Source organism: Falco punctatus (assembly GCF_963210335.1).
Source record: "Falco punctatus genome assembly, chromosome: 2".
NCBI lineage: Eukaryota > Metazoa > Chordata > Aves > Falconiformes > Falconidae > Falco > Falco punctatus.
Window position 1 is genome coordinate 34269198 of NC_137581.1, and position 27529 is coordinate 34296726.

The 27529-nt window shown below is 37.8% G+C and overlaps 2 protein-coding genes across 7 annotated transcripts in view; one reads left to right on the top strand and one right to left on the bottom strand.

Moving 5' to 3' along the window:
* Positions 1–12313, top strand: part of MTRF1 (mitochondrial translation release factor 1) — a 26511-nt gene extending 14198 nt beyond the window's left edge. For all 6 annotated transcript variants that reach the window (XM_080376844.1, XM_080376847.1, XM_080376843.1 and 3 more), the window contains exons 8-10: positions 1143–1279; positions 2876–2974; positions 4355–12313. In XM_080376844.1, coding sequence (XP_080232970.1) covers positions 1143–1279; positions 2876–2974; positions 4355–4477 — 359 coding nt within the window. In that variant the 3' untranslated portion in view covers positions 4478–12313. The remainder of the gene's footprint in view (positions 1–1142; positions 1280–2875; positions 2975–4354) is intronic.
* The window catches only part of WBP4 (WW domain binding protein 4), a 24310-nt gene continuing 4900 nt past the window's right edge, over positions 8120–27529 (bottom strand). Inside the window, exons 2-10 of the mRNA XM_080376850.1 lie at positions 25916–25988; positions 24389–24451; positions 24167–24290; positions 23256–23477; positions 22309–22364; positions 19190–19256; positions 17068–17228; positions 15782–16008; positions 8120–13295 (exon numbers count right to left, since the gene is read on the bottom strand). Of these exons, the coding sequence (XP_080232976.1) occupies positions 13085–13295; positions 15782–16008; positions 17068–17228; positions 19190–19256; positions 22309–22364; positions 23256–23477; positions 24167–24290; positions 24389–24451; positions 25916–25988 (1204 nt within the window). The 3' untranslated portion in view covers positions 8120–13084. The remainder of the gene's footprint in view (positions 13296–15781; positions 16009–17067; positions 17229–19189; positions 19257–22308; positions 22365–23255; positions 23478–24166; positions 24291–24388; positions 24452–25915; positions 25989–27529) is intronic.

Sequence of the window (27529 nt, forward strand, 5' to 3'; positions counted from 1 at the left end):
TTCTGCAAGCTGTCTCTTAGAGTGTCTTTGCAGGGTTGGGCCTTATACCAAAAAAAGGAAGTAGCCCCTTCTGGTTCAGCCCCTTTTCTAGCCAGGCAATGTGTGAGAAAAGGGGTATATACCAGTGGCACAGTGGTCAGCAAGTTGCTGTTACGCCAGTTTTGTCTTCAGAGGGAGCGTTTAATGAATACACTGTCTTTGAAGGATGAAGGGATAAATGGAGGGTGACAGGGATGGGATGGAAGGTGGAAATATTTAGTGCTGTGTGCTCTGTACCTTCGGCAATAATGGCCATTGACAGCCAAGGGTGTGCTTTGCCAAGCTGGAGCTTGTGTAGTTACATGACTAAGAAAAAAAGGAGGCTTGAAGATTTTCATTCAGTGCTAGGTCATGCTATCATATATTGAATAGGAAGGAAAATATATGCTGATGGGAAGGTACTTTATAGACTGGATCACTCTGTCTTTCTCTGGATTTGTGTTTATTGAAATTCAGTGGGCTCCTATCTGTCCAGATGCAGAATCTTTTTAGCACAGGAAATTCTAGTAGTGAGCTGAAACCAGCTGTTTCCTATATGCCTTTTTATTTCAGAAATCAAATGAGAAGTAAAAATAAATACTAAATTGCTTTTAAAGACCTTTATTTTACTTTATTTCATGATTCATAATTAAGTTCAAGATTCGCCAGTATTGTTTGTTTAGATACCTTTCTCTGCTAGAATAATGAATTTTTCAGCCTCCAAGAGCTTATCTAAACTAAGACTTTAAACACTTGTGTTATACGCTGTTTTAAACATGCTTCTGTAGACTGTGCAAATTACATTTTTAACATGTGATAACTAATTGGAGCGAACCTGTTTTTTGGAGGCAATGTCAGAAACTTGTTTGCTTCATGAAATTTTAAAATACCCCTGACTTTTCTGTAGCACTGAACAGAGCCCCTGGTGCAGCTGTGAAGAGTTTAAAAACACACTAATGGTTCTGGCCAGTGTGTTAAAATGACTTTTTATCATACAGCTGAAAGGCCTTACAAACCAGCACTCTAGAAGGTTTCATTTGCCCAGTGTGTTAGAATTAATTTAGCTTGTTTGTTCTTTGTTATAATGGGCTTTTGATCTGAGCTTCTTGAATCCCTCCGTAAAGGACTAGCAGTTGAGTGCCAGCAGGAGCGATCGCAGCAGTTGAACAAGGAAAGAGCTCTGCGGACACTGAGAGCTAAGCTGTACCAGCAGATCATTGAAAAACAAATAAGTCAAGAGCAAAGTACCAGAAAACTGCAGGTGAGAACATGTGATTGCTGAAATTTGGAGAGGGTGCTATGTTGTAGATTTGTTTCTGGTGTTTTTGAGTGACAGTGACAGTGCAAATAAATGTGTGTAAAGGTGTGCAAAGGAGACTCTTGTATTTTAAGATGGGAATCCTGGTTTTCACTTATCCCCCTTCAGTGCTGTTATAGACTTCTCTGGCAGGCAATGAAAATAGACATCAACTGTAGCTGGAAAGAAGAGTCAGACTAGCTGGAATTATCCAAAAGGCAACACTCAACATCATGTACTGAATCCCTCTATTATGGCCAGAGTTACACAAGCAGAGCATCAGTAAAATGTTGTTTTCCATAAAAACTAAGATCAGAAGTTCTCAAAGTTGTATTTTAACCTGTTTCTAAACCAGAGTATTTCATAAGACCATATAGAGCTTCTGAAAGAAACAAGTATATCAACAATTGTGCCACTCTGTGGTTAGGTAGCAGTTTGCTTGATGCGGTTTAGGTAACCTTTTAAGGACAAAACAGCTTCTGTAAAAAGAGTTACCTCGAGTTGTGCTGCTAAGTGTGCTTTTCTCTTGAAATGTGCTATCATTCTATTCTCTTTCTCTGAGTATTTTCCCATTTGTAGTGCAAATTTCAGCTGTGATCAACAGGAATAAAAATGCTTCAGAATTACAGAGTTACTCAGTGCTCCAAAATTTCCAGCTTCGCTATTTAATCACTAATTGCAGGTTGCATTTAAGTGTATTGGTCTTGCATATTATTAACCCAGTCACTGTAAGTGGCAAGCCATTTATCTTTTGTTATTAATTTTAGCTTGAGAGCCTTCAAAGATGCATAAAGGACATAGATGTATATTTGTATGAGTACTACAGAAAATCAGGCAAAAGTAAATTACCTTTCTTAATGTTTCAGAATTTATTCAATAAATTCCTTATTTTGAAAAATATACGTGTTGAGTGCAGGTGAAATTTTCAAAAAAGCCCATTGAAGCAGACACCCGTTTCCCTAAGCAGTTTTTGCATTTAATTCTCCATTTTAATAAAGCATTTAACCACGCAACAATGCTACATCTGGATTTGTTTTAAAATTGTTTGCATTCTTGCATTTTACCGCTAGAGGACTACTCTTTGTGTACTTCATTTACTTCTCTTCCAGTGCTAATTTCCGACAGCAGTTAGTGGAACTGCTTTGCTACACGTTGACTGTGCTGCTTCTGTTAATAACGGTGCCTACTTTCATTATTTTTTGTGGGAGCTACAACCCGCCCAAAAATAAGACCACATTTTTTGAACTAATGTCTCCTATAAACATACCTCTTGCCTTATGTGACTTTTGAGAGTTACTCAATTCTTCCAATGACAAAGCTGGAACAGAATGTACTAGAGGATGTAAAAACTTGATCTGTGATACAGAATCACAAACAATACAGTTTAGTAATGCCACAATATTTTAAAAAACCCATATGCTAAACCAGTGACCACTAGATTTGTAGTTGTAACAGGCTGATCCATGAAAGTTTATTCTAGGTACGCTGTTTTAGAGTAGTATTTGATATTTCTTTTTAAAACGCAATACAATAGAATTTTTTTTTGCTACTTTGCTGCAGTTGGGAACAAGAGCCCAATCAGAGAGAATTCGTACTTATAACTTCACCCAGGACAGAGTCACTGACCACAGGATCTCATATGATGCACGCAATATCAAGGTAATGGTTGCTTATGAGAGTATTTAAAGTTAGATACTTATGTGTGCCATAAGGAGAAAAAATTAACTTAGTGAAAACTTAGAAAAATTAAAAAATTCATATATATGAGGAAATCAGATAGCCAGTTGTGCTCTGACAAAACATCGTAGACTTAGAAACGCTAAACTTTTTTCCTGCCTTGTTGTAGAATACTGTGAAAGATCACTGGCACAGGATATAACTCACTGGCCTACTTGTCTGTGTATTTTTCTCCTACTATATGAATGAAAAATGATCAAGCATGTAGTCCTTAGTGAACTCTGAGTCCCTCAGACAAACTGGGCAAGGGACATTTGAGATCCTTGAAGCTTAGTACATGCAAAAGGAAAACATGACATGAAGGACTTTTTTTGTTTTGGTTTGGGGTTTTTTTGTTTTTTAAGTCATTCTTTCTTCCTCCTAATGCTGGAGTGGCCAAAAATGAAAACTTTTATGTTTCCCGTGCAGGCCACAGTTAAAAGAAACTGAAACTGAATGCTTTCATTTTAAGATTATCTGAGGTCTTATTTCTGAGTAAATCTCTACACATGGCATGAATCTTATTTATTTATTGGGGTTTTTTACAGGGAAACAAATACCTAATAATGCATTTTTGTGTATTAGATTTATGAAAATGTTTTGGATTATAGGACAAAGTTTAGGGAGACCCTTCAATATTTTGGCTTAGGTATCCAGTTTACTGTAAGTGCTGTGGCATAAGGAGCAACACTTTTTCAGCTGTACCCACAGGTGTCCTGGGTAGCTTTAGGAACCACAGGGCATGCTGAATATGGAATGGTTGATATTTAATGTAGTGGGCAACAGGCACACAAGTACCGTGGTGGAGGAGAATGGGAAGAAGTTCCATGACTGCATAAAAATTACTTTTGTTAGTTGAGCTTTGCAGTTACTTAACGTTGGAAACTTGTTACTTTCTTGAGTGAAACTGGAACCATGAACTGCCTAACAAAAGCTAGTTGGGCTTTGCTTGCAAGGTGAACTGGTTCTGGGCATGAGCAACAGTATTTAAATTAGGTTCTTCAAGCCTCGATTGTTTTTGCTAGGGGATTTTCATGTAAATGCATGGGTTACATGAAAGCATGGCGGGAAGGCACCAGTAGCTCCTTTTGTTGCTGCCAGAATCATTGTGCTTTTCACAGGCAGCTAGCTGAGGTCCTGCTGCGGTGCACCATGCCATGTTGCTTTCACATGGGGAAGCCGCAAAGATGAGCAAGTGGATGCACCAAGATAAGACTCCAGGCAAAGTGCATTCCAGGAGCATCTTGTCTGAGTAGCCAGCATTTCGGAATGATGCTGACGTACAGTCAGTAATGCTTTTGTCTGTTTTTATTTTTTCCATAGGAAGTTCTGAGTGGGAAAGAAGCACTGGATAAGCTAATAAACAGACTACTGGAGTTTGCAGAGATAGAAGCTGTCACCGAGTATCTAGAAAATTTGCAGGCGTTAGAAGGGGGAGGCAGCTGAAGACCTTGTGTAGAGTTAAAAGCAGAAATGCTGTGTTCAGTAGCAAAATAAAACAGATGCATTTGTTAGATGATAGATTGATTAAAATCTATGCCTCTGTTTACAGTGTATGATACTACTCTTTTTTATATATATATTTTGGTGCAGATGGGTTGAATTCATTACAGCAACCCTAGCAGAAAAGAACAACCTTGCAGTACTGTGTGTGCACACCTTCTGTCTTGGCAGCATGGCTTTGGTAAGCTGGTCCTTCTCCTGACCATGTTGCAGCTGGAAAGATACAGAGTCGTGGTGATGGAGCAGAAGAAATACCACGCAGTGCATGTTTTGTTTTGGGGCTGGGAGATGTTCCTCTCCAGGTGAAAAAACACGTGCGCCCCAAACATAGTTTAGAATCGGGCTTCATGAATGCTTATTTTTATCCATCGATTGGGTGAGCTTCCTAAATGTAGTCCCTTAAAAATTACTCTGTATTATGATGCTTTATTTTTTAGAGTGACTGTAGAAAAGCAAAGGAAGCGATCTTGGCAAGGGGCCAGAATCTTAGGAGAGAAGCCTGCCAGTTTTCTTCCAGCCATTCTTGGGTCAGTTTAGGGTGGGTCTGGACCACATGCTGCAGTGGTATGTAAAAGTATATGTTCTAGTTTCAAATTAAGTTGATGAGATTCTGGAAGGAGTTCAGCAGTGATAACGGGCAGCTCCCTGCTTCTTGGCAGAGAAAATGAGTTCATAGCGTTGATATGAGTTCATAGCGTTGATATGAGTTCATAGCGTTTTAGCAAATCAGGTAGCTCTGGAATTCAGTTTCTGCCTTGATATCTTTGGGAATGTGCGCCTGTCCCTGTGGGCGATCCAAGTATTTGTAGAGCTCACTGGGCTTTAATAGGACTTGTGTGCGTGTTTTCACCTCCGCGCATGTTGTACGGTGTGCTGACAGGCAGATGTGTGTCGGCAGGCAGCGGTCGTACGCAGCGATTCAGGAATACTCCCATATTTAACGTTACACAAGAATATGCAAGTGCTCTGCTGAACTGGGTCGATGTGCTAGAGCACGGTGTTCGCTTGTTATCCTGCTCTTCCCAGGTTACGCTGTAAAGCTGCTCTGCCCAATCTTGAAGAATCAATTCATTGTGACAATGTAAATTACACCATGTGGTTGATTTACATTTGCACATTTATTTGTAATTATGAGTGATACAGGACTGAGAAAACATCAGTTATTTTAAGAAAAATAATTATTTCAATACTGAGTTCTAAATGGTGCAGGTTTTACTACTGTATGTCAAACAAACAACAGTTTTAACTTTATCCAGCTATACTAAGAAAGAGGATTTGTACCAGGAAAAAAGCAGGTAAAATTATACTCGGTTTCTCAGTCCTGGAATTATTTTTCAGTTCTTTTGTGTTTTCACGCGTTCTTGTCAGCAAGCTTTGCCTAACAATTTTTTTTATGTTTCCAACACTTCATTACAAAAGCTTTTGAGTTCTGGTTGGTGGTCGGGGTTTGTTTTTGTTTTTTGTTTGTTTGGGTTTTTTTTATTTATAGCTCTGTAAGTCAGTCAGGAAACATATTACCATGCAATTTAAGAGTCATTCGTACACTTGAACTTCGGCCTATGAAGTTTTCTTTACCATGAACAACTGTTGAAACACTTTTGGAAAATGAGCCTCATTTTTTTTTCTGGAAAGAAGATGGGCATGTTTTGACTGCAGCACTTTAAGGATATTTGCAATTAAGTTAATCAATTTTCTGGAGCCCTTTGTTGTTGGCTTTGTGCAGCATGATGAGAAAGGGGAAAGCAGAAAGCAGCTCCCCTCTGCTATTAAATCCTGGATGTTCCCAATGTAGGCATTGAAATGTGGTGGCTAAATCCCTTTTCCCATCCTGGTCCAGTGCATTCTGAAGGATCTTTGCCTTATTAAGCTTACCCTGCAATCGCTCATACCTGTATATGACAGCAAAATACAGCTTTGCTAAGTCGTGACACAGAATTTGATACAGAGCAGACCCACTTCTACAGGTCACTGCCTGCTTTGCTTTAATAAAAGCAGATATATTTGCTTCTCCTCACTGAGAAAGCATTATTTGAAGCTATGTTTCCTCCTAACTTACAAAATACTGTTTGAAGCCATGTTTTATTCTAAGTTCTTCCACCCCAGTCTTTCTGTGGGATGCAAGAGCTGACAGATTGTGGTGGGGGTTGGCTGTGGGCTGGCACTTGTCCCTGAGGGAGGGATGTGGGGTGTAGCAATGGCACCTCTGAGGCGTTTTCAGGATGGAATACTCCACACTTGGGCTTCTCCATTTCTGCAAGCAACCATGACTTTCAGCAGTGAAATTGCTAGCAGGAAAAATTAGGGAGGAAAAGGAAAGGGAAGGCGGCTCCTTGGAAGGCAGTGAGCAGTCCCAGGGCACAGCACAACTTCTTGTGGGAGGGCAGAGCAAGAGCAGGTTCAGGTGGTAGAAACAGCCTTCTGCAGCTTCCTATTTCGTTATCAAATAGTGTTACAACAAACAGAACAAAATACCGCCCGTCTGCCGGGCTCCCCCCCCATCGCCGTGCGTCACCCAGGCCTTATGCACGGATGTGACGTTGCAGCTGGTGCAAAAGACACCAACCTCATCTCTCTTCAACTCCTGTCGACTGACGTGAAACTTAGTTCCTGGATCTCTTTCATTTCCCTGCTGACGTCCTGAGCAGGGAAGGAAGCCAGCCAAAAGCTGCGCCTGTAAGTAGCCCTTTTTATGACAGGAGGATGGGCGCTTACCCTCCGCACAAGCACAGCCCGGACACCTCACCTTGATTACTTTCATTTCATCATCAACAGAATGTACAAGGGAATGCCTCAGAAATCCTGCAACTACAAATTCATTTATTCACTCAAAGCAGCACGCTGCTTGTTCTCGTTTAGTTAAAAGAAAGGACTAACTAAACGCTGTTAACAACAAAATATATTTCATAATCTAGCAGAACTCTTTGCCTGCATCATACCTTTTTTTTTTTAGCTGCTTAGTACAGCTGAACAGCTTCTTCACTTTCTGTAAAAAACAGCTGCCAAAAGACCACACTGACAGAAAGGGTTTTTTTGGTAAAAGAAATGTTATGAAATAATTTACATGCACTCCCCACCGTTTAAAAGTGTGTATCTTTAACTCTCAGGGCATTACTCGTCATTCTTAAGACCAGCAAATATGAAGACTAATGAATCACAACCCGTTATCATCAGGAAGTCTATCTATTCAGCTATATTTTGAATATAACTAAATAGTAACTACAACAAAACTTACCTGAACTCTGTTAAAAATTTTAAAATTAACAGCAGTATTAAATTTAATAAAATTAAAAATTTAAAATTAAAAAAAATATTAAAAAACTTTAAAATTAACTCAGGTCATGTGTTACTCATAATTGATGCAGAATAAAACAATTTCCAGTATCTGTTTCATGTACTGCTGGAAGGCACCTAGATACTACACTGGTGACCACAAAACAAAAAGTATTCATTCTAAAAAGTGTCCCCATATTTATGTACCTATTTTGTTTTTTATTTAACCCAGGCCCCATTTTTAGCAGAATATGCATCCATAAATCCCTCAGGTTGTCACAGAACCCACAAAAAGATGAACAACGGTAACACAGATTGTTGAAAGGAAAGCTTTATTCAGTATTTTCATATAAACTCCACTTCAAGAGCTTGCAATATTCTGTAATCGCAACCAAGAAGCTGTTAAAGAGAAACCAGCTGTTCAACTTTGCAGACAATACTTATAAACTGAAACAAGTGCTTTTCCATCACCCACTGTTTTTTACTGTATCTTCAGTTAAGCAAGCCATTAAAATCCACTGCCTTCAGCTTGTGGTCTGTATTACGCCATCTGCTGTTTTTTTCAGAGACCATTTCTTTTACAGTTAAAATCAAACCTGCGTTTGCTGACACTCTCTGGAAATCCTCGGGCAAATTTAGCCTTTTTCAGATTATTATTTGCAACACTTTTTGCTTTGTACGGAAACTTTAATTCAAGCTATATCCCAAAACATTTCACAAAGCTAAATTTGTTAATCACACAAATGGTTAACACGATTTCTACGTTAAATAATTTAGTAGGTAGAAGGTAAAGAGGACTTAAGAGGTAGATACAAGAGAGACTGAAGAGAGAGGCTGACAAAACAGAACCAAAGGGTTGCCGCAGCAGACAGTGGAAGGTATGCAGACAGCTTTCGTACCGACAAGCAAAAGGATTTAAGGGCTGCAAACCCTGTAGGAGGAATGGAATGAAATCTGTCTCAAGAAAATGAATTATCAAGGAAATCAAAAGAGCACATGTAGTCAGTCTTGAAATAGCTTGCGTGTTTGAAAATAGGCAAAGTTGTACTTCTTCAGGGCATGACGCAAACAGGCAGCAGAAGTGCTCAGCATAAGCTGGGATCTGGAGACACGGTGGCCTACATAAGACAACGTGAAGCCTTCTGAAGGTCTCAGTAGAGCAGGGGATAATTATGGTGGATGTGGGTGCTAGAAACGCGGCACAACGGTGATACCGAGATTTGCATATATAGGGGTACTGGAGGAAGACAGTTTGAGGAAGACCGCAATAATAAGAAAAGTACTAAAAAGGGGAGGCACAACGCAAAAAGCAAATAAAGGAAACCAAACAGCATGAAACAGTTTTTTACTCCCTTTCTGAGATGCCACAATTTACACTGAAATAACATCTTTTTTCAGGGCAGGGGATGATGCTTTTATACACGCACAGGTTAGTGAATTTAACTTAGATCGATGTCGTGACCAGCCCTACCACTCCTACACCCGAATACTGGGACTGGATGATGCTGCATCACAGATTCTGTCTATGAGGTTCAAACAAAAAGCAAATTTTACCCTATTGTGGAATTCTGTTTTTCAGTCTACAGATTCCCAGGTGAAGGGTTGCAATTCACCTTAGCCTAAATAGGAACAAGGACTGTTCTATAACCTGGGTCCAGTTGAGCAGGTCTCTGCCCAGCTGCTGGAATAACAAATGCCCAACAAAATATGTTTTTTCTTAGTATATGCAATACATTTGCTGCTAAAAGCATCACCAACTTTAAGCATGCCCTGCTGTAAAAACACGCACACCGAAGACAAGCATCCCGCACTGGGAAGCTGTCTTTACAAACAAACAAAGATGAGTCAAGGAAAGAAAAATAGAGAGCAAAGAAAGACTTGCTCAAAACCACACAAATCATCATCAGAAATTGCAATGACTCCCCCTTTTCTCTCGACTCTCCTTCTCATACTGCTAATAATGTCTACGACAGCCTATAAAACCAAGGATGTCTTGGTTTAATATGTCTCACTCAAGGAGCTTGCCATAAAAGCAGGCAAGCAGACAAAAACACGCTGCATCATAGAAAGTGAATTAATCAGAAAACAAAAAACTCTTCTGAAAACACTGTTCTGGAACAGTAAAAGGAACATTCCTTTGTCAGAAGCCACGGCAGCCCAAGGAAGGATTAGCAGATGAGGAGTGTAACTGTGGTAATACCTGGGGGATTCCTATGGCAAATTCCAAAGGCAGATTTTGCAGGGAGATAGCACAGAAGGGTGAGAGACCTGTGCAGCACAGATGTCCTGGAACAGCAGCGTCTGCCTTAAATCTCACACAAGACTATTTTTGTATAGAAAATACTTGGTTTAAATACACATTAAGGAAATGGAATGACAACATGGTGCAAAATTAAACAGTGGCTTTGGATAGATCAAATTTGATTCAGTTGGCCCTTATAATTTACCCTTAAGGACAAAGAATTAACTGGTCTCTCCTCAAACTGACTTTCAGAGGTAGTGGGGAGCGAAGCGCTGGATTTGTTTGTGAAATGCAGCCTTTAGATGTCACATCAGCAAAAGCAAGCATGTGGTATTTAAACCAACTGTACTAGCAGTGAGAAAAGAAAACATTTAATCTTTTTTCCTAATATTTTGGTTTGTCTGTCTGACACAGCACTTGACAAAGGCCTTTGGTTCATATTACGACTGATTAGCAATTGTAATTGTTCTTCAAGGAAACAAGTTTTGAACACTTTTATTTTCAGATGTTTTTAAAACATCTGCTCAAGCAATTTAGTTACAGCTACCTTAAATCAATGCCTATGACCAATTCAATGTGACTAAACATTTCAAAGGAAAGATGCTAGTGCATTTTGGGAACCTTAGTAAAAGAGGAAAGATGTCTTCCTCAGAGGCTATTAAAAGTGGAGCCTACAAAAAGACTAAAGTACTGTATAAAACTACTAAGAAACAATACAATCAATTTACAGAGATCATACAGAAATGTATATACTTCAGGCTTGGAGTAACACAAGCAGGATAAGTACAGCAGTACAAACCGAATTTGTAAGGAAAAAAACCTGCTTGAAAAGAAAGCATGATCAGCTGTTAACTCAGCAGCTGGCGATGGCAAAGGAGTAGAAAGAGCTGGTTGTACTGGTGGATCACAGGGCACCTACGGCAGACAGCATGATGCAGTCATGTGAAAGGCAAATGTGATTTAGGAACATTAGCAAAGGAACATTATCAAAAGTTACTTGTGGCCTTCATCTTCCTTGAACATAGAATCTAGGGAAACTCGGGCTGGAATAGATGAAGAGAAGTGCTGGTGGGGCACTGAAGGTCCTGTCACACAAGGACGCTTTATGTGATTCCAAAAAGATGTGATGGATTCAAGAGGAAAAAAAAGCTACTTAGCTGAAATAAGTACAATTACTTGTGTAAATTGGGAGGAAATTAGTTTAAACTGGTCACAAACACACAGAAGCTTCAAATTAGAGCAGGCTCCTAGCTGCAAGAATAAGAACAAAACCTGAAAATCTGTTTTTTAGGAAACCTGACAACCTCTCTTTGGCATAAAGGACATTTCTGTTGTAGCCTTGCATGTGAGGTCTTTCACGCGGAGTACATGTTGTATTTTCCTGCATCTATGACTGTGGTAACATCCAGCACACATCCTGCGTCTCTAAATGGCAATCCAGGGCTAGATATTACAGGAATTCTCAAAACATTCTCAAAACAAACATCAGAAGAAATACAACTACCCTGATGAAGCCAAAGAAAAACACAGGATTAAATTCAACACTTAATTCTCTTCTACACATAATGAAAATATAACAGAGTAGAAAAAAGGTCTTCAGCCTCTTTTTCTATACACGATAAACCAGATTCTCTGTCTTGCGCTCCTTTCTCTGCTGATCTGACAGATTAACAGTCATTCGCAGTTACCAACTCTTACTTTGCTGGAGCTGGACTCTGACAACTAGTTGTCTTAAGTGCATCCCCTGTTTTTCATCAAGATTCTTCTGAACAAAACACTGTGAGCTTTAGGAACAGAGGCATATTTTTTTGTGGATTAATGATTTGAACCTTTATGGTCCACTGTTTGATACCTAGAGAAGCAATTAATGTAGCTGTATTCTTATGCAGCCAGTGCATCCTGATGATGCTAAATGAAGACCAATCCAAGCAAGTGAAGAAATCAAATCCACATTCCTCAAGAAAATGCCCAAGCCATCTTGGACAGTACAGCCACAAGCTCTGCTTATCCATCTTTTGTCTTCCTCTCCTATGCTACTGAGAATGATGAAGCTTCAATACAGTTAGCTCCTCTCAGCTTAGCGAACACTACTGACTATCCAATACACTCCTCTTACCAACAGACAAACCCCATCAACCTCAAAAAGGGTGCTGTATGCTGTAGCAGGGCCAGGTCTTTGGAATGTACTTTCATGAAAATGTCAGGCAATTGGTTTTTTTACAAGGAAAGAGACAAAAAAAAAAAAAAAAAGCCCCCAAAAAAGAAAATCTGGTATGTGAAAAGAAGTAACAATTCAAATAGAGACAACAGTAAAGCAAAATACAACAGGAAAGACACCACAGAAATATCTACTCCAACAGGGGTGGCTCTGGTGCTGTTATTGAAAGTTAAGATTCATCAGGTTTAAATCTTCTGCAGAGGTTTAATACATTTATCCTGCATGTACACAAATAATTCTGTAGAACATCTTTTGAAATGAGTGGCACTGATGTGACTCACTCTGCTAAAAACAGCTTTTAAATGATCAGTTTGAAATGTTGGCAGTCTCACCACCTACTCTTTTGCAAGCAAAAGGTTAGTAAGCACAATATTTTTACTCATTAGTAGGGAAACTACTACACACAAACTATCTTGGGGGATGATTTTACTGTCTGGTACATGCCATTGATCCAGTTCCTCTGTAAAAATAAGGATCTCCATCATTTTTGCCAGATTAAGGATTATTATATTCTCCCATAGTTAGAAAAGGAGTAAAAAACCTTACATAATGTATTTAGAACAGCATTCACAGAGCAAATTGAACTTAGATGGCATGGTAAAAATAAAAAATATATTTACAATATTGCATAAGTAATATAACACAAACTTCCATTCCAATATCACTCACATCAAAATAAAAAAATATGACAACTCACATATGTTTTAATACCTATAAATCCTTAATTTCTACCCAACATTTTCTTTATAAAAGCCTGTTTAAAATATTAAACTTTTGATTCACTCTAGCTTAAACAGAATCTAAAATGATTTGCTTAGTACTACTGATCACTTAGTCTTTGTCTTAAGTTTCTAGATTTTCCATTTTCAAATTTCCTCTTTTTAAATGTTGGCACCCCTTCTGTAAGGTCTCCCAGGGAGGTGACTGTCTTCTCTTTAAATATCACTGTTGCATCTTCTGGAACCTCTAGCACTGGAGGTGGTGGTACATTGTCACTCTCTGTACTAGGAAGCTCCAGGTCCACTTTTTCACTGTGAGAAGACAGGAAAACATGAAAGGGTTAATCTACATGGAGAAAGCAACACGCTGTACTGCAGACAATATTATCCATATTTAATTGTCACAGCAGCTTTGGGCTAGATGCAGTCTTCTAGCCAAGATCATCATCATGATGGGACCAAGAAAAGAACAGAACACACGTTCTTTGTTTCTTCTGCATGGGCTGCCATAAAGAGTAAAAAACTAGGACCTCATTCTGTACAGAGCTTACAGCGTGGCCCAAGCACTCATCATCTAAGCCATCCTGCAAAAGACAACAGAGCTGCGTGTATGAATTTAAGAAAGACAGCAGCCAGTGAGTAATTAACAATGGTTCACGGACAAAATACTATTGAGTATTCTGCCGCAAGTGTCCATCCTTGAGGGCCTGCATGACGGAACAGAGAACAGGTTACCAAATCAGCCAGAGACCCCAAGCTGGGGGAAGCAGTTTTGCAGAACAAGAGCAGAGCTAACACTGATCTGAACAAATCAAAGACATGGGCTTATAATGACCAGTCAGTTTTAAGGGTTTTAAAGGTTTACGCAGTTGTAAAGGTTAAGCAAACCACTGTCTTCTACAAGGATAACCTGCGGCACAAACATACGATGGGGAACAACCGAACGGTTCACAGAAAATGATCTACATCACAAGCCCATTAGGAATCACACCAGCATAATGCTGCTGCAAAAAGATACACATCATATTCCTGGCCAATCCATCCAAGAAATCTTTCAGTACTACTGAGCGTTACTCTGATGCCAGCTCGTGTACCATACCTAGTTTCACGTCCTATGCTTCAGGGAAGACACAGATCAGCTCAAGCACGCAACCAAGAGCCATGAGAATGACTGCAAGCCAAGCAAGTCAAGAAAATGCAACTGTTACAGTATTGCTAAAATGTAAACCTCCTGAAAGTGGTTGGCACTGTGCCTAGTTTCAATTAAAAGTAAATAACAAACAGCTGCATTTTTGTTATTTACACGTGGGTGTATCTCAAGCCTGTGTGTTAATGTACAGAATGATCTATAAGGTTCAGTAGCTGAAAGCACTTCTTATGGGACACTGCTTTCCAAAAACCTGAAAGAATTTATCAGCTCTGAAGTGAAGGCAAAGTTAGCTGGTCCAATACAGCAGGTGTTATGAGAACATTATAATCTCCAAGGAAGCGTATCAGTTCTCAGTTTAGTTCAACCAATGTATCCACTGAATAATTTAAAACTAAAATGCTGGAGAATGGGGTGAGTATGAGGGACAAAGACTCCCTGGTGTCATCCTCTGAAACCTAATTTATTCAGACTCCTAGAGGGCCCCACAAGAAAAAGCTGGACACGAAAGCATGCTTCACAAAAAACCAGAAAGAGCCATCTCAGGCATTATGCAGTAAAACAAAACAAAACAAACCTCCTGATCAGATGCATGTGATGAAAACACCTGTAGTACATTGGTTGGACATGGGAGAGAGAGACAGCTTCCAGATTTAAAATTGGCATAGCTACATTACACATTTTATCTTTCATCTCCTTAGTTAAATCATTACAGAAAGCATCTCTCACATTATAGGAGCCTCCAGGACTTACCCACAGTGACAACAGAAAAGGTTGTAGTGGATTTTGGTTCGGTTTTACTTAACTTTGTTTTGAAATGACAGAAATTAGGGAAGAAGAAAAACAGTTGAACCAGGAGGTTTTTTACGGCAATACTGGGTGGAAGTAAGACAAAAAAAATTGAAGTCTTTTAGGCTGTGTCCTTCAAGTGAACAGTTAGAATTAGTACATCACAAAGTGCGAAATAATGCACTGCTTGTGGAAGTAACTCAGTCAAACCTATCAGGCTTAGGTAGAAATTGCTTGGAGTCTAAAAAAGCATACTCATTATGTCAGCAACTATTGATCCCACAGGGAAGGAACTGAAAGCAATGCTAACCTAGTACAGTCAACATATGATTGCTGGTGGTCCTAGAAGACCAAGATAGATCTTAGCTCAACTAATTACTCATCAGAAAGAAACAGAACTTAGCCGGGAAGCTGGAGGCCCTGAGAAAGCTGCCTACGCTGTTCCAAGGCTGAAAGCAGTTGAAAAAAGAGCCACAAGAGCTCCTGAGGCAGCTGAACTAGACTGTTGAAGGAGACAATGTTAGGGAACAAAACTACATTTAAACAGTAGTTTAAACATTTAAACTACATTAAAACTACATTTCCTCAGCCTCTGGGAAAAATGATGGATGACAACGATCCTTTAAATCACTTCACTTTGTACTCATGGTGAGCTTCTACACTAAGACCAAAACAGCACCACTATGCACCATGGAGAGCTATTACTTAAAATAATCACTGTGGAATTAACTGTATTTGGGCTATGTTTCCCATCACTGCTGTGCTAATTCTGCCAGAATTCAAAAGAAAAAGCTTCAGCTCTCGAAAACAAGTTTTCTGGAAACAAGTATTACCACAGTAACTATGGTATAAAGATCCTCACCATGGTTCTTTTTCTTCTTCTTCTTCTTCTTCCACTGCTTTAATTGCTTTCCATTTTCCATAAGGGTTAGGTGCATCACTAGAGGTTTCTTGGGAAGCTGAAGTACTCTCCTCTTTATTTACAGTTTCTTCTGGCTTCACTTCTCGCCATTTCCCATAAGGACTTAACTTTTTAGCTCTGGGAGATCTTTTCTTTTCCTCTGATCCTTCACCATTATCTCCTTTCCTCTAAAGAGGAAAAAACCCACCTTAAGCAAAAATGCCTAAATAAAAACACAATGTAGCTTTATTTTACATCTTTTATTTGCTATTATCTACTATTCATACTTTTCAACCAAGAGTAACTTGAAACAATAAACTCCTAAAGTAATAAAATATTTAATTTTTTTCCTTGAGATTTCATCACATACAGAGTTGGAAAAAAACCCTTAAAATGTTACGAAAAGTTAAAGATGGAAAATCCTATCTATCAAGGCTGAAGTTAGCAAGGAGAAGCCAATACAAACTTATGTAAAAGCAAAGCTTAGCACGTGTTTAGAAAGAAAAAAAAAAGGAAAAAAGAGGCAAAAATTCACATACAGCTTTCTGTGCAAGCAGATACACACACTTTACAGCTAACACCTGGTAATAGTTTATAATGATGCCCAGTGATACAAAAATATGTATTTTAGAATTAACACTTGTCTATTAATACATTTTTATTTAAACTGTCTCTGCCTGTTCTGAACTACCAGTTTCAGAAAAACCATTTGACCCTAACAGAGCCATAATCATACCCTTTATCTTGTTTTAAATCTGAAGACAAAAATATATAGTTGACAAAGATTTTGTACTATGAGCTGCCAATGTTTTTCTCAGTTAATAAGGAAACTACAACCATTTCAGACATTTTCAGTCAAAAGCATTCTCTGAAGGTCTCTTGGCAGTCACATTTACCAATAAAGGTTTGAAGACACCCTCACACTGAAATCCAAACCATTTTGTGGATTATTTCAGAGAGATAACAGTGACCTTTCTCAGAAAACATCGCATTTCTGGCAGAATTAAAGCTGCTTCTGGTGGGCTGAAGGAAAGATCATGCTTTCTATTCTGGAACAGTGCCACTAATGGGCCAAATAATTAAATATAGATTCATTTTACTATTAAAACAAGTATAAACATCTCCTTTCAGTCATACAGTTTAACCTCATTACAATGAGTACAGCCTGTCACAAGAGGTAAAAGATAAATCATCTTACACTAGAAAATTAATACTGTACGTAAAATAAATCTGAAGAGAAAACCTACCTTGAAATTTGTTTCTGAACTCTGTGCTTCATTTTCACTGTCTTCTGAGTCTGATTCAGATGCTTTGGAATCCGTTTCTGCAAGCTCTTCAGAATGCTTGTCACGTTGACTCTTCTCATTTGAAGATGAAACAAAACCAGCCGGCTTATCCCATGTGGATACTGTCCAAGATATTTGAACAACCACATTATTTATGTTTCTAATTCTGATCTGTTATTGCTTTGACAACATTACCTTACAGAATCAGTACTGCCTTATGCAAAAATACAGCAAATAATTCAGCGCAAGGCTTTTGCCTTTGTTCAGTATGTTTGTTTTAATAAACATAATCAGAAAGATAACATTTCACTTCCTAGCAGAGAGACAGTCATGACAGCCGAGTTCACTGTTGATAAAGCTTGTTTTAATTAGTGTTTAAGAAAAATATCATCCACGGCAAACTATGGTTCACAAGACTGTGGCTCCTCTCATCCTTACACAGGACAGACAAATTGCCCTCTAGAGGTGCCTATTTGATTTGAGTTGTCCATTAATTACAAAGACAGGATAAGGTGAAGAATGCTAACTGCAAGCCTCAGGTCTCCGGGCAGACAACCCCCTTCCCTGTGATACTTGGCTCAGTAACATTAGATCTCTAATTAAAGAGCTCTGAAGCAAACAAAGAAATAAAAACATGAATCTGAAAAGTTACAAAAGCATGTACAGTATATGACCTTATTTTCAATTAAAAGGTCGTATTTCTGAGATTTCAATAAAAGTTGACTCAATGGTCTTAAAACTGGTTTTAAAAACAGTAAGGTAAGAGTACACTGATTTTCAATCTATTATTTTATATAAGCTTACATGTATAATAAAACTACTATTTTTCCAATTATTTTTATCTGTTTCCAAAGAAATCTCTAACTGAAAACAACTCTGTGAGTATGTACCTAGATGTATCTTGAAGAAAAAAAGGTGCAATAAACTGGCAAGAAGTGACTTTGCATGAAGAGAAAAGTCTCTTAAGGGTACGGCTGTCATCTGCCTTTAGACTAGTAACTGACAAAGTTCATGTTCCCAGGTGCCACGTATAGCCAGTGGAGTAAGGTGCAGCCTTCCAAAGCATGGCTTGTAGTGCTAAGCCTAGAGATATTGGTCTCTTAAGTTACATGCCTGAGACGAGACACTACAACTATCTCCCTTAGTTAAAAATTTGTCTTGTCTTCATTGGCGTTAACAAAACTGACAAATAATTCTCAAGTATTTCCAAGACACTTACAGTTATACAAAAGTAATGGATCACTTTAAAATCTCACAAACCAAAATTTTACCAAATACGATGATTACAAAGACATTCTTCACAAGTGTCATATGTCCATGAAGCACTTTAAAAAATAACACAACCAAAGGCAAATAATGTATCTGAACTTAGAAGGCAATGTTTAAAAATAACCAGCATCTCCTTTCCCTTTCAAAAGAAGAAATCAAATAATCTGGGCAGGGGAGTGGCATGTTAAAAAAACTAAAAGGTTTGTGTTTTTTTTTTTTTAATTCTTGGTATCGTTAGGAGCACCACTTCATACCCATCAGCAGAAGGAAATCTCATAGCTAGCATGAAATCACTTGCTCTACGGAGAGGCATCACTGACCTTAAAATGTATTCAGATTTAGAAAACAGATGCTTATTCTGAGGGAGTTACCATGAAGTTCCCCATGTAGGGAAAAAAAACAGGTAAAACAATGAGGAGGCAAGATTCTGGACTCTCTTACTAATGCTATGTCAGCAAGAGGAAAAGTTTAGTAGATTCTTATTCAGTCCTACAGGCTTGTCAAAATAAAACCCTGCCTCTTTCTGGTTTCCAAATTACAACTTCAATATATATGTAGAAAAGGAGAATCCGTCGTTTATAGTTGCAAGTTGAACATCTAAAACAACCTGTGAAGTGCAAATGCATACACACTGACAATACAGCTACAATGGCAGCACTGACTTAAGCAACACATGTATTTCAAATAAAGTAGCAGCTTAAAAAATACAAAACTTAGTAACAGCCTTAAAATGCAGTTATTTGCAAAACCAAATGCTTCTCTGAAAATCCTCTCCTCTGAAACAGAGCTTAGGTGGAAAATAAGCTCTCCTTACCTCCTGTCTGTGTGTTATAGTAATAGGTATGACCATCTTCAGTGACACCTTCTACCCACTCCACTGCCTAAGAGAAAGATACAGGAGCTACTTAAAAAACTTTTAAGGACCAGCCAAAGCATCACTTATAAGACCATTCAACCCTTGAGTATTTTTTGTTCTTGATAATTTTACTTTTTTAAAGCCTGAACCCCTACAGTTGTTAGAAAGTATTCCCTTTGACTCAAATGAGACTGAATTGCTTAACTTACAATACTGCAAATGCACATACACAGTTTTTTTCAGTGGCTAATTAGTAAGAAGCAGTACTGTAAGTGTTGTCATACAATTAAAATTATTATACAGGCCATTATTTTACATGTTCTTGATTTTCCAAGGTATTCACCCTGAGACTGTAATTTCCTGTTTGTGTCATTGTTCTTAGTAGAGATTGATAAAAATTTTTTGGAAGACTCAGAGTTTTGTGAGGGCTACAGAAAACCAATACCAATAAATATGATCACAAATTAAAGATAAACAAACAAACAAAAACTCTAAAATTTATCCCAAAATAGATCTTCAGCAAAAATAACTGAAGAATCAAACTTTGCAGGAATGTGTGCCAATGAATTTACTTCTTTAATAAAGCACTAATTTCAGCAAACCACTGTTTTTCCCTACTGATTAATAAATTTGGCAGAAGTTGCTGGTACATCTTTGAGGACGTGTAATTAAAGATGTTTCGCAGAATCAGCCCCAACTAGACGATCAGTCATTACCCATGACTTAACATCTTAAGAACCCAATTTCCATCAACACTTAAATGTACAACTACTTCACTGCTCTGCAACTACTAATACTGCCCACTCCTCTGTATTAGGCAGAACATCTATGGAGCTTCACCATACATTATTTTTGCATTAATATCTATGTGTGTGTATACAGACACACATCTAGACAGGCTTTTGTACACACATATCTATACATCTGCTTAATACTCTATCAAAACTTTGGTGTTTTTTCAAAAAGCACAACAAAATCAGAAGTTATGTTTCTTGCACCCTTTCTGTAAACAGAAAAAATTGTACCAGCAGGTTTAGAGCAGAGAAAAGCAAGAAAGCCTTCAGTGAGCAAGATTCCTCAAGGTTTTGCTCTCAAGTTTCGGTGTGCTAGTTTCAATAAAAGAAGCAGAAGGAAAATTTACGTTATGTAAGTAGAAAGAGGACAAAACCATAAAGTTTTAAGTATAACTTATCCTTTTTGCTGAGTTAGACCTCATTCTTCAAGGTTTTCAGTTGATAATCTGACACTAGGCAGAGTATCCTACTACCTGCATGCTAACAAGCAAGATGTCAATCCAGCTGAAGTTACAGGTAGTCTTTCACATGCCTTTTCATTACCATTTTCTCCACCTCTTACGAAGTTTAAGCAGCAAGCTAATGTGCTGTAAAACAAGGAGGCCCTGTGAATCTTGCTTGCACTACGTATTGCAAGCATGCCCTTTTATTTCTGGGCAGTGAGTCCTTCTTAGAGATCTGGAATGTTCCCCATATCTTTAGCTCAGACTAAATAAGGGAGCAATCAAATGCTTGTTTTTAGCAATAGCAAAAATAACTCAAGACACCACAAAGTCACCGGGCAGGGTGAGGGAGGAATGGCAAAATACAGCCATGTGGCATTAGAGAGATATCTGAGGCCAAAGGTGTGTGTTTATGATATAGCTGAGATGAGCTAACTTCAAATTGCTGCCAAGAATGAAGCTCCTCTCCTCCATCTGCTCTCCCCACACTGGCATTTTTCTGATTACCCAGGAAGCTCATGACAAGGGAATAAGCCTACAAAGCACTAACCTAAACTCTTTGCTCCCTGAACTAGTTCACTGTCAGGGCAAATATGCACCAAGGACCATACAAGCTTAGTCACAGGACCACTTTTTTCAGTGGAAGGCTACAGTAAGACTGGCTTATAAATATTGCAAAGCGACATGCTGATTGAAAAGATTAAGTTGAAGTGCTGGTTAACAAGTTGTGCAAACCCTCAGGATAAAGGAATCAGAAAGCCAGAGTTGCACATGATGGGCAGCTCTCACACAAAGTGTGCAGTGTCTTAGGAACAAACACTGGATGGCAAAAGCCTGCATTTTTCACATAAAACACTGCCCTAACAAGAGATGGAGTACAGACATGACGTCATGTACTTTGTGAATTGATTCAATTGCCTAAAAATATACACAATTATAACCATGTTCTCCTCTGACTGCAACTAAACCAGTATCAAGCTATAGGCTACCTTCTGAGAGGGGCCAAGATAGTTTCAGAATGTCAGGCACTCTGAAAAAGCCAGGCTTTTTTGGTCTCTAACATAAAATTCAACATGAGCAAACAAAATTGACTTTAATTTATACTGTACTTATGACATCTATCTTGAAAATGGGGAAACAGATCACTTCACAGGAGTGTCGTAGAAATCTTGTTTTTAATGTTGTGAAGCACAAAAATCCTGGAGTGGTAAGCATCTGGGGAAAGTCCATTAATCATTAGAAGAAATATATCTGTCTTTGGACTATTCTGCAAGTTTTCCTGTGCTTTAAATAAGGCCAATAAAGTAATATGCTAAAAGGTTGCTTGCACGTTGTTTCCGTGACCATAAGAATCCCTTGAAAAAGACAAATTATCACATAACTGTATCCTAAAGCAAACACAAAAGCAGGCATTCTTTTTTTGTAATTACCTTGACAATGCAATCTCCATGTTTCTTAAGATAAAGGAGTCTTAACCATTTCAAATGTCTAAGACCTATTTTTTAATTACATTTAATCACAAAAGGATGAACAGAATTTATTCAGAATTTCTGAAAAGCTTCCAGTTTTATGGGAATCAAAAAAGTATATTCTGTAAAAATACAAATGACACTATCACTTCTGTTCCCATGATAAACAAGTCAGCCAAAAAAGATTTGTATAGTAAAATTTCAGTTTTCATCAAGTATATCATAAAACATTCTATATAGCCAAATTATGTTTTCCTAAGCTTACTAAGAGCAAACAATGAATCTTCTGCAATTAGAAGACGTGCAAATTGCTTACCTTTTTTTCTGGTAACTGTTTACAAGGACACAGAAAAGCAAGAGTATTTGATTACCGTTTTTGAGTTTTGAGAGCTGCCTTGGAATCCTTTAGGTTTCTCCCACTGCGATTCTTGAAAAAACAAAACCACATTTTACCTATCATTCAATCCTGTGTGTGTTTCATAATCTTTACAAAAAACAGATCTAAAGGATATGACACTGATGTATGCACACAAACAAATGAGTAATACAGATACATCTTATTGGAATATACATCATCCTTGATCAAACTATGGTATGAACAATAAACTGAAGTACCATAATTACAGTTGGCTTTTACTGGGACTAACCACCTTCCAGACTCTATTAAACTATGGCTGATACAGAGATACTGGAATTTTGGTACAAAAAAGATGCTTGTTTTTTGAAATGGTAGCACAGGCCAGAAGAACCGAAACACACAAGATTTTTACCTTTTGGAAGTTATCTTGTATGAGGAAAGACTACAGTAAATACTAATGTCAATCCTTAAATTTGTAAGAAACTGTAATATTCTCAATAATCATAAAAGAGGGTTGCTTTTACGCTCTAAAGCAGATCAAACACATAGCTCCTCAACCAAAATCAGTTAAGATAAATCCTGTGAATGTGGAAAGAAACAACCAGACAGCAATCCATAACTGCTCTCATTTACTTGGGCACAATCAATTTATTCACATTCTAGATCAGAAAGCTTCTTTAGGAAGAACACAGCTATCTTTTGTATACCTAACCTGTGAAAGGCTAAACATTTCAAGAAACTGTGGAATTACTGCATTCTTCCATTATTAGCAAACAGCAAAAGCAGTCTGAAGTTCTGGATGCCTAAGTCTTGAACATTAAATATCTAAACTCCATCTAACTGTTCACGTTTGAATTACTAGCTTACTACTGAAAGAGCTAAAGAGTAAAGAAGTGCAGGCAGTCTTTTCTTACTTATCTCCAATAACTATATCTGCATTCGCTCCTCACTACTTTTTACCTCCTGTTCTTGTGTTGTAGTAGTATGTGTAACCTTCAGGAGAAAGTCCTTGTACCCACTCCTTTGTTTCAATTTTTGGTGGCATTGAGGCATCCTGAGGTGTCTTTTTTTTCTTTTCTTTCTTTTCCTTCTTTTCCTTCTTCTCCTTCTTTTCTTTCTTTCCTTTAGTTTCCACTGTGTTACTCTGTGTTTTACTCTGTGTCGAACTGGGACCTACATCATCTTAAAGAAAACAATACTCCCTTTTAAAAAGAGCAATAATCTGAGCTTAAATATTAGTCACTCTTGAGCAACAGCAAACAGGAAATTTTGTTCTTATGAGTATTTTCACTCATTAGTATTACACTCAAAGCAGGCAAACTTAAAAAGATTATGTTAAAAGAGTCTTGCACTGTAGCAGTACTATAGAGTCCTAAGAAAGTTTAAGTATCAAAAGATGAATAACAAGAGAAAAACTCTAAGGACCAATGACCTCTAACTAAACAACAGCAAAAAAGAAACTAGAAGAGTTATGAAAAAGATGGCTTCTACAGAAGCTTGAATCTACAAACTGTTTTTAAAGGCTAATATGTCTTCGCACAGACAGAGCAAAGATACTTGCTGAACTGCAAGATGAGTAGGAGATTCTTATCTCCCCTGTTTGACACTGGTGGAAACACAACCTCACGTACTCAATAGGAATTTTTGTCTCCAACTGGCAAAGTGAAACTTAAAATCAATGAAGGGAAGCTACACAGCTGATTCAAAGGACCAACTACAGCCTATTTTTTGTTATCACTGTTTAATTTTTCTACTCTAAATCGGATTGTTCCATGCACCAGAGGATACTGTAGCTTCTATTTAAGAAAAAACTTTCCTATTCAATATTCTTTCAATTCTGTCTTTAATCTTCTGGCGGTTATATGAACTACCTGGCTTAATTCCAAGCCTTTTCAAATCCTCTTGATATGCTTTCATTGCAGCCTCCTCCATTGCTGCAAATTCTTTTGACATGTTTTCTTCTTCTTTTGCTTTTTCCAAGCTTTTCTTTTTAATCTAAAACAAAACAAGAACCCAAAGAGAATAAATTAAACAAATCTGATAATGAAAGACATTAAAAATAAGCATCTGTGCAAATAAGATATTTGAGTTACCTCACTAATTCTATTTGCCACATTTTCTTTATGATTCTTTCCTCTTTCATGAAACTCAATGCTCTTCAAAGTGAGAAAAAAACAAGAAAAATAATACATATTATACAATTTCAATTTATTTATTTTTAATTAAGTTAAAATTCAGTTACACTAAACTTAGTTAAACAAGCCTGAATATATCCTGTTCTGAAAACACAACCAACACTACAGCTATAAAATGACTACAGGAATTCAGGGACACTGAGAAACTATCAACATAGAAATCACGAAAAAATCAGTAACACTCCAAAATGGTATCACAAAATTTCATAGTCTGTATTTATAAGATCTAATATTTTTCAAATAATACTGTTCAGCACACATATTAGCTATTAGCGACAAGTAACAGGGAGACTGGGCTCTCTCTCTATGCTATCCTTCCAAATATCATAATTTGATTCTTGTTTTACCCTCTCTGTTTTCATGCAAACTTTTAAAAAACATATGGTTTATTTAGTGTTCCAAATACTAGCTACAGTCCTTAGATTATGCTACGATTATGCTACACCCCACAGATATCTTACGAACTTAAATTAGTCTGCAGGTCCAGAAATCGGGGGGGGTGGGGTGGGAGGGAGGAGCAAGGTGGGAGAGTTGGGTAACTAAGAACAACAGAACAATCTCCAAGCCAAAAAGCTGCCAAAGACTGAAGCCAGTAGGAACTGCAAGGAATTCAGCTCTACAGATACAACAGTGGAAGTCCTCATGCCTCATATGGTACTCGCTAAAAACATCTGACCTCACTTAGGTGTTCAGAAGTTAGATGCCTAAGGCTAGCCCAGTAACCTTAGAATTTATTTGCATGAGCTGATGAGCAGAGGATGCACACCCAGCGGACAAGTCATCTCATTTAAAGACAGATTTTGTAAGTTACCCAAATCCCCCTCTTTAATGTGTATTTCTCTTCACTGACTACAAGAAACCTAAACCAATTAGCTCCCACTCCAGATCAAGTCCAGCTCTAGGACTACCCCTGGCATTAAGTCAGGAATGAAAAACTTATTTCTAAGTAAGAAACTAATGGGTCTAAAGTCTGCAAGTCAGGAACACCTTTCTGTAACCCTGTAACATTTCTGTATGAAATGAAAGAAACGCGCTTTAAAGCTCAGAGCAATGGCTATACCAGGCCTACCATATAAAACAGTACGTATGCCAGGTTTTGCTTTCTATTTGCATATGAAGGCTAGGAACTGCCGCAGACAAAGTTTCAAGACAGATCAACTGTTAAGTTACAGGACTTGCAAAAAAAAGCAGGGTCAGGTATTTCAGTTCTTATCTGTACTGCCAAGTAGAACAGCACACAGCATCTTGTATGCAGGTATACGGTGCTCACAAAATACATTCTAAATATTACAGGTATAACAAAGGCATCTTTAAAAAAACAAATTTCATGCATCAATAGATTAGTATGAAAAATGATGTTAAAAGCCTGTAATTCAGATTTCTAGTGTTTCAAAATCATTGACATAGTATGGTAGACCATCGTACAGGTCTGTTGTCTGCTATCCAGCACTTGCAGTAATCACAGAACTTTTTTGGTTGCGATTTCCAGTAATCGGCCCTGAGGAGAGAAAAAAAAAAGTATAATCTGAAACAATAATCAAAGCGACAGGTTAGTATACATACATATACATAGCTTCAGAAACCAAATTCAGTCTTCTTCACATGACAAAGGGCTAAGAGTTCATTTTTCTTTTTTTTTTAAAAAAAAAAGTATGGAAAACAAGCAAGAGCAGCTATATTGACTACTATGTCCCATAAAGCACAGTTCAGTATTAGGGCTGTGCCCATCTGACCCCCAGACTGCAAAATTTTTACAGTGGAGGTGATGGTGTAAGAACCAAACTACAAGACAAAGCAAGCCAGAGTGAAACCTACCACTCTAGATACCCCAATTAAACACAGAACTGTCAGAAAAGTGCAACTTGCACCATTTTTCATAAAAATGCATACTATAAATGTTTCCAAGTGTAAAACTTCAGATTTAATGTCAGAGTCTACTCTAGATACTGTACACAGCTTAGCAACACAAAAGTGCGGTTCTGGACATGAGCTACTGTGGAGAATCGTAGAACAGATTCTGACCTGTGGGGTCACAGGCACAGTAAATTGGATGTTTCAGTGTAAAAGTTAATTTCTGATGTAAATTTTCAGTGTAAAAATGTATTTCTGAACCATGCAATTTAGGTAAGTTGCACATGTGCAACCAAATTTGGTGAAAATTCTTCAGAGCTCAAAAGTTAGTACATAAAAGTATTTAATGATAAAACAAACAACCCTTCCAATGGTTGTTTCTTCATGAAAACCCTCCTTCCAATGCCAGATGAGGCTTGTGCAGAAATAATTCCATTTCTCATTGGCTTGCAGCAACAGATGCAATGCTTTGGTTCAACAGAACACATTCCAGCAATGGAATTCTATGTTCTTAAGTTAAAATGAAAAAGAATGAGGGGTGAAAACAAAAACAATTCAAGATTACACTGAGAACATTAAAAAAGGTCAGTCCAAAAAACAAATCTTTGCCTTCTGTCTGCAGATCAGTGTATGGAGTTCAAGGAAAATAATTCCTGACACTTTTATTCAAGAAAAACAAAACTTTTGCCATGCACAACAATAGCCCCTTCAATCCTTATGATACATGTGAGCAGATCCTTAGTAACAGAAAGACTTGATCAATTCAACTCCTAAAATTTAAGCAGGAATCAAAATACACTCTTCCTACCAGTGCTTAATGTAAAAATATAGCTTCCAAGAGGCATGACTATTTAGAAGTGTCAGTACAAAGGATATGCTCTGCAAAAATACATCAACTTATAAGCAATACTGTGTTAACAATGCACTGCTTTTCAAGACATTTTCTGGAAAGCTAGAAAGAAGCAACTGGGCGTTCCCTGATTTAAACAGAAATCCGCTCATCCCTAAATAGTATACTTTAAAACTGGGTGATTACTTAGTCACACATTTAACTAAAAGACTTTTGAGATTTATATATCAAAACATACTAGGGCCAAAGCCTGGGAAATTGAATACTCTGGCTGTAAAACCACTGAGTGGAAGGAAGAAATCCAGAGCTCAGAAATACCTTGAGGCCCTTCTTCCTAT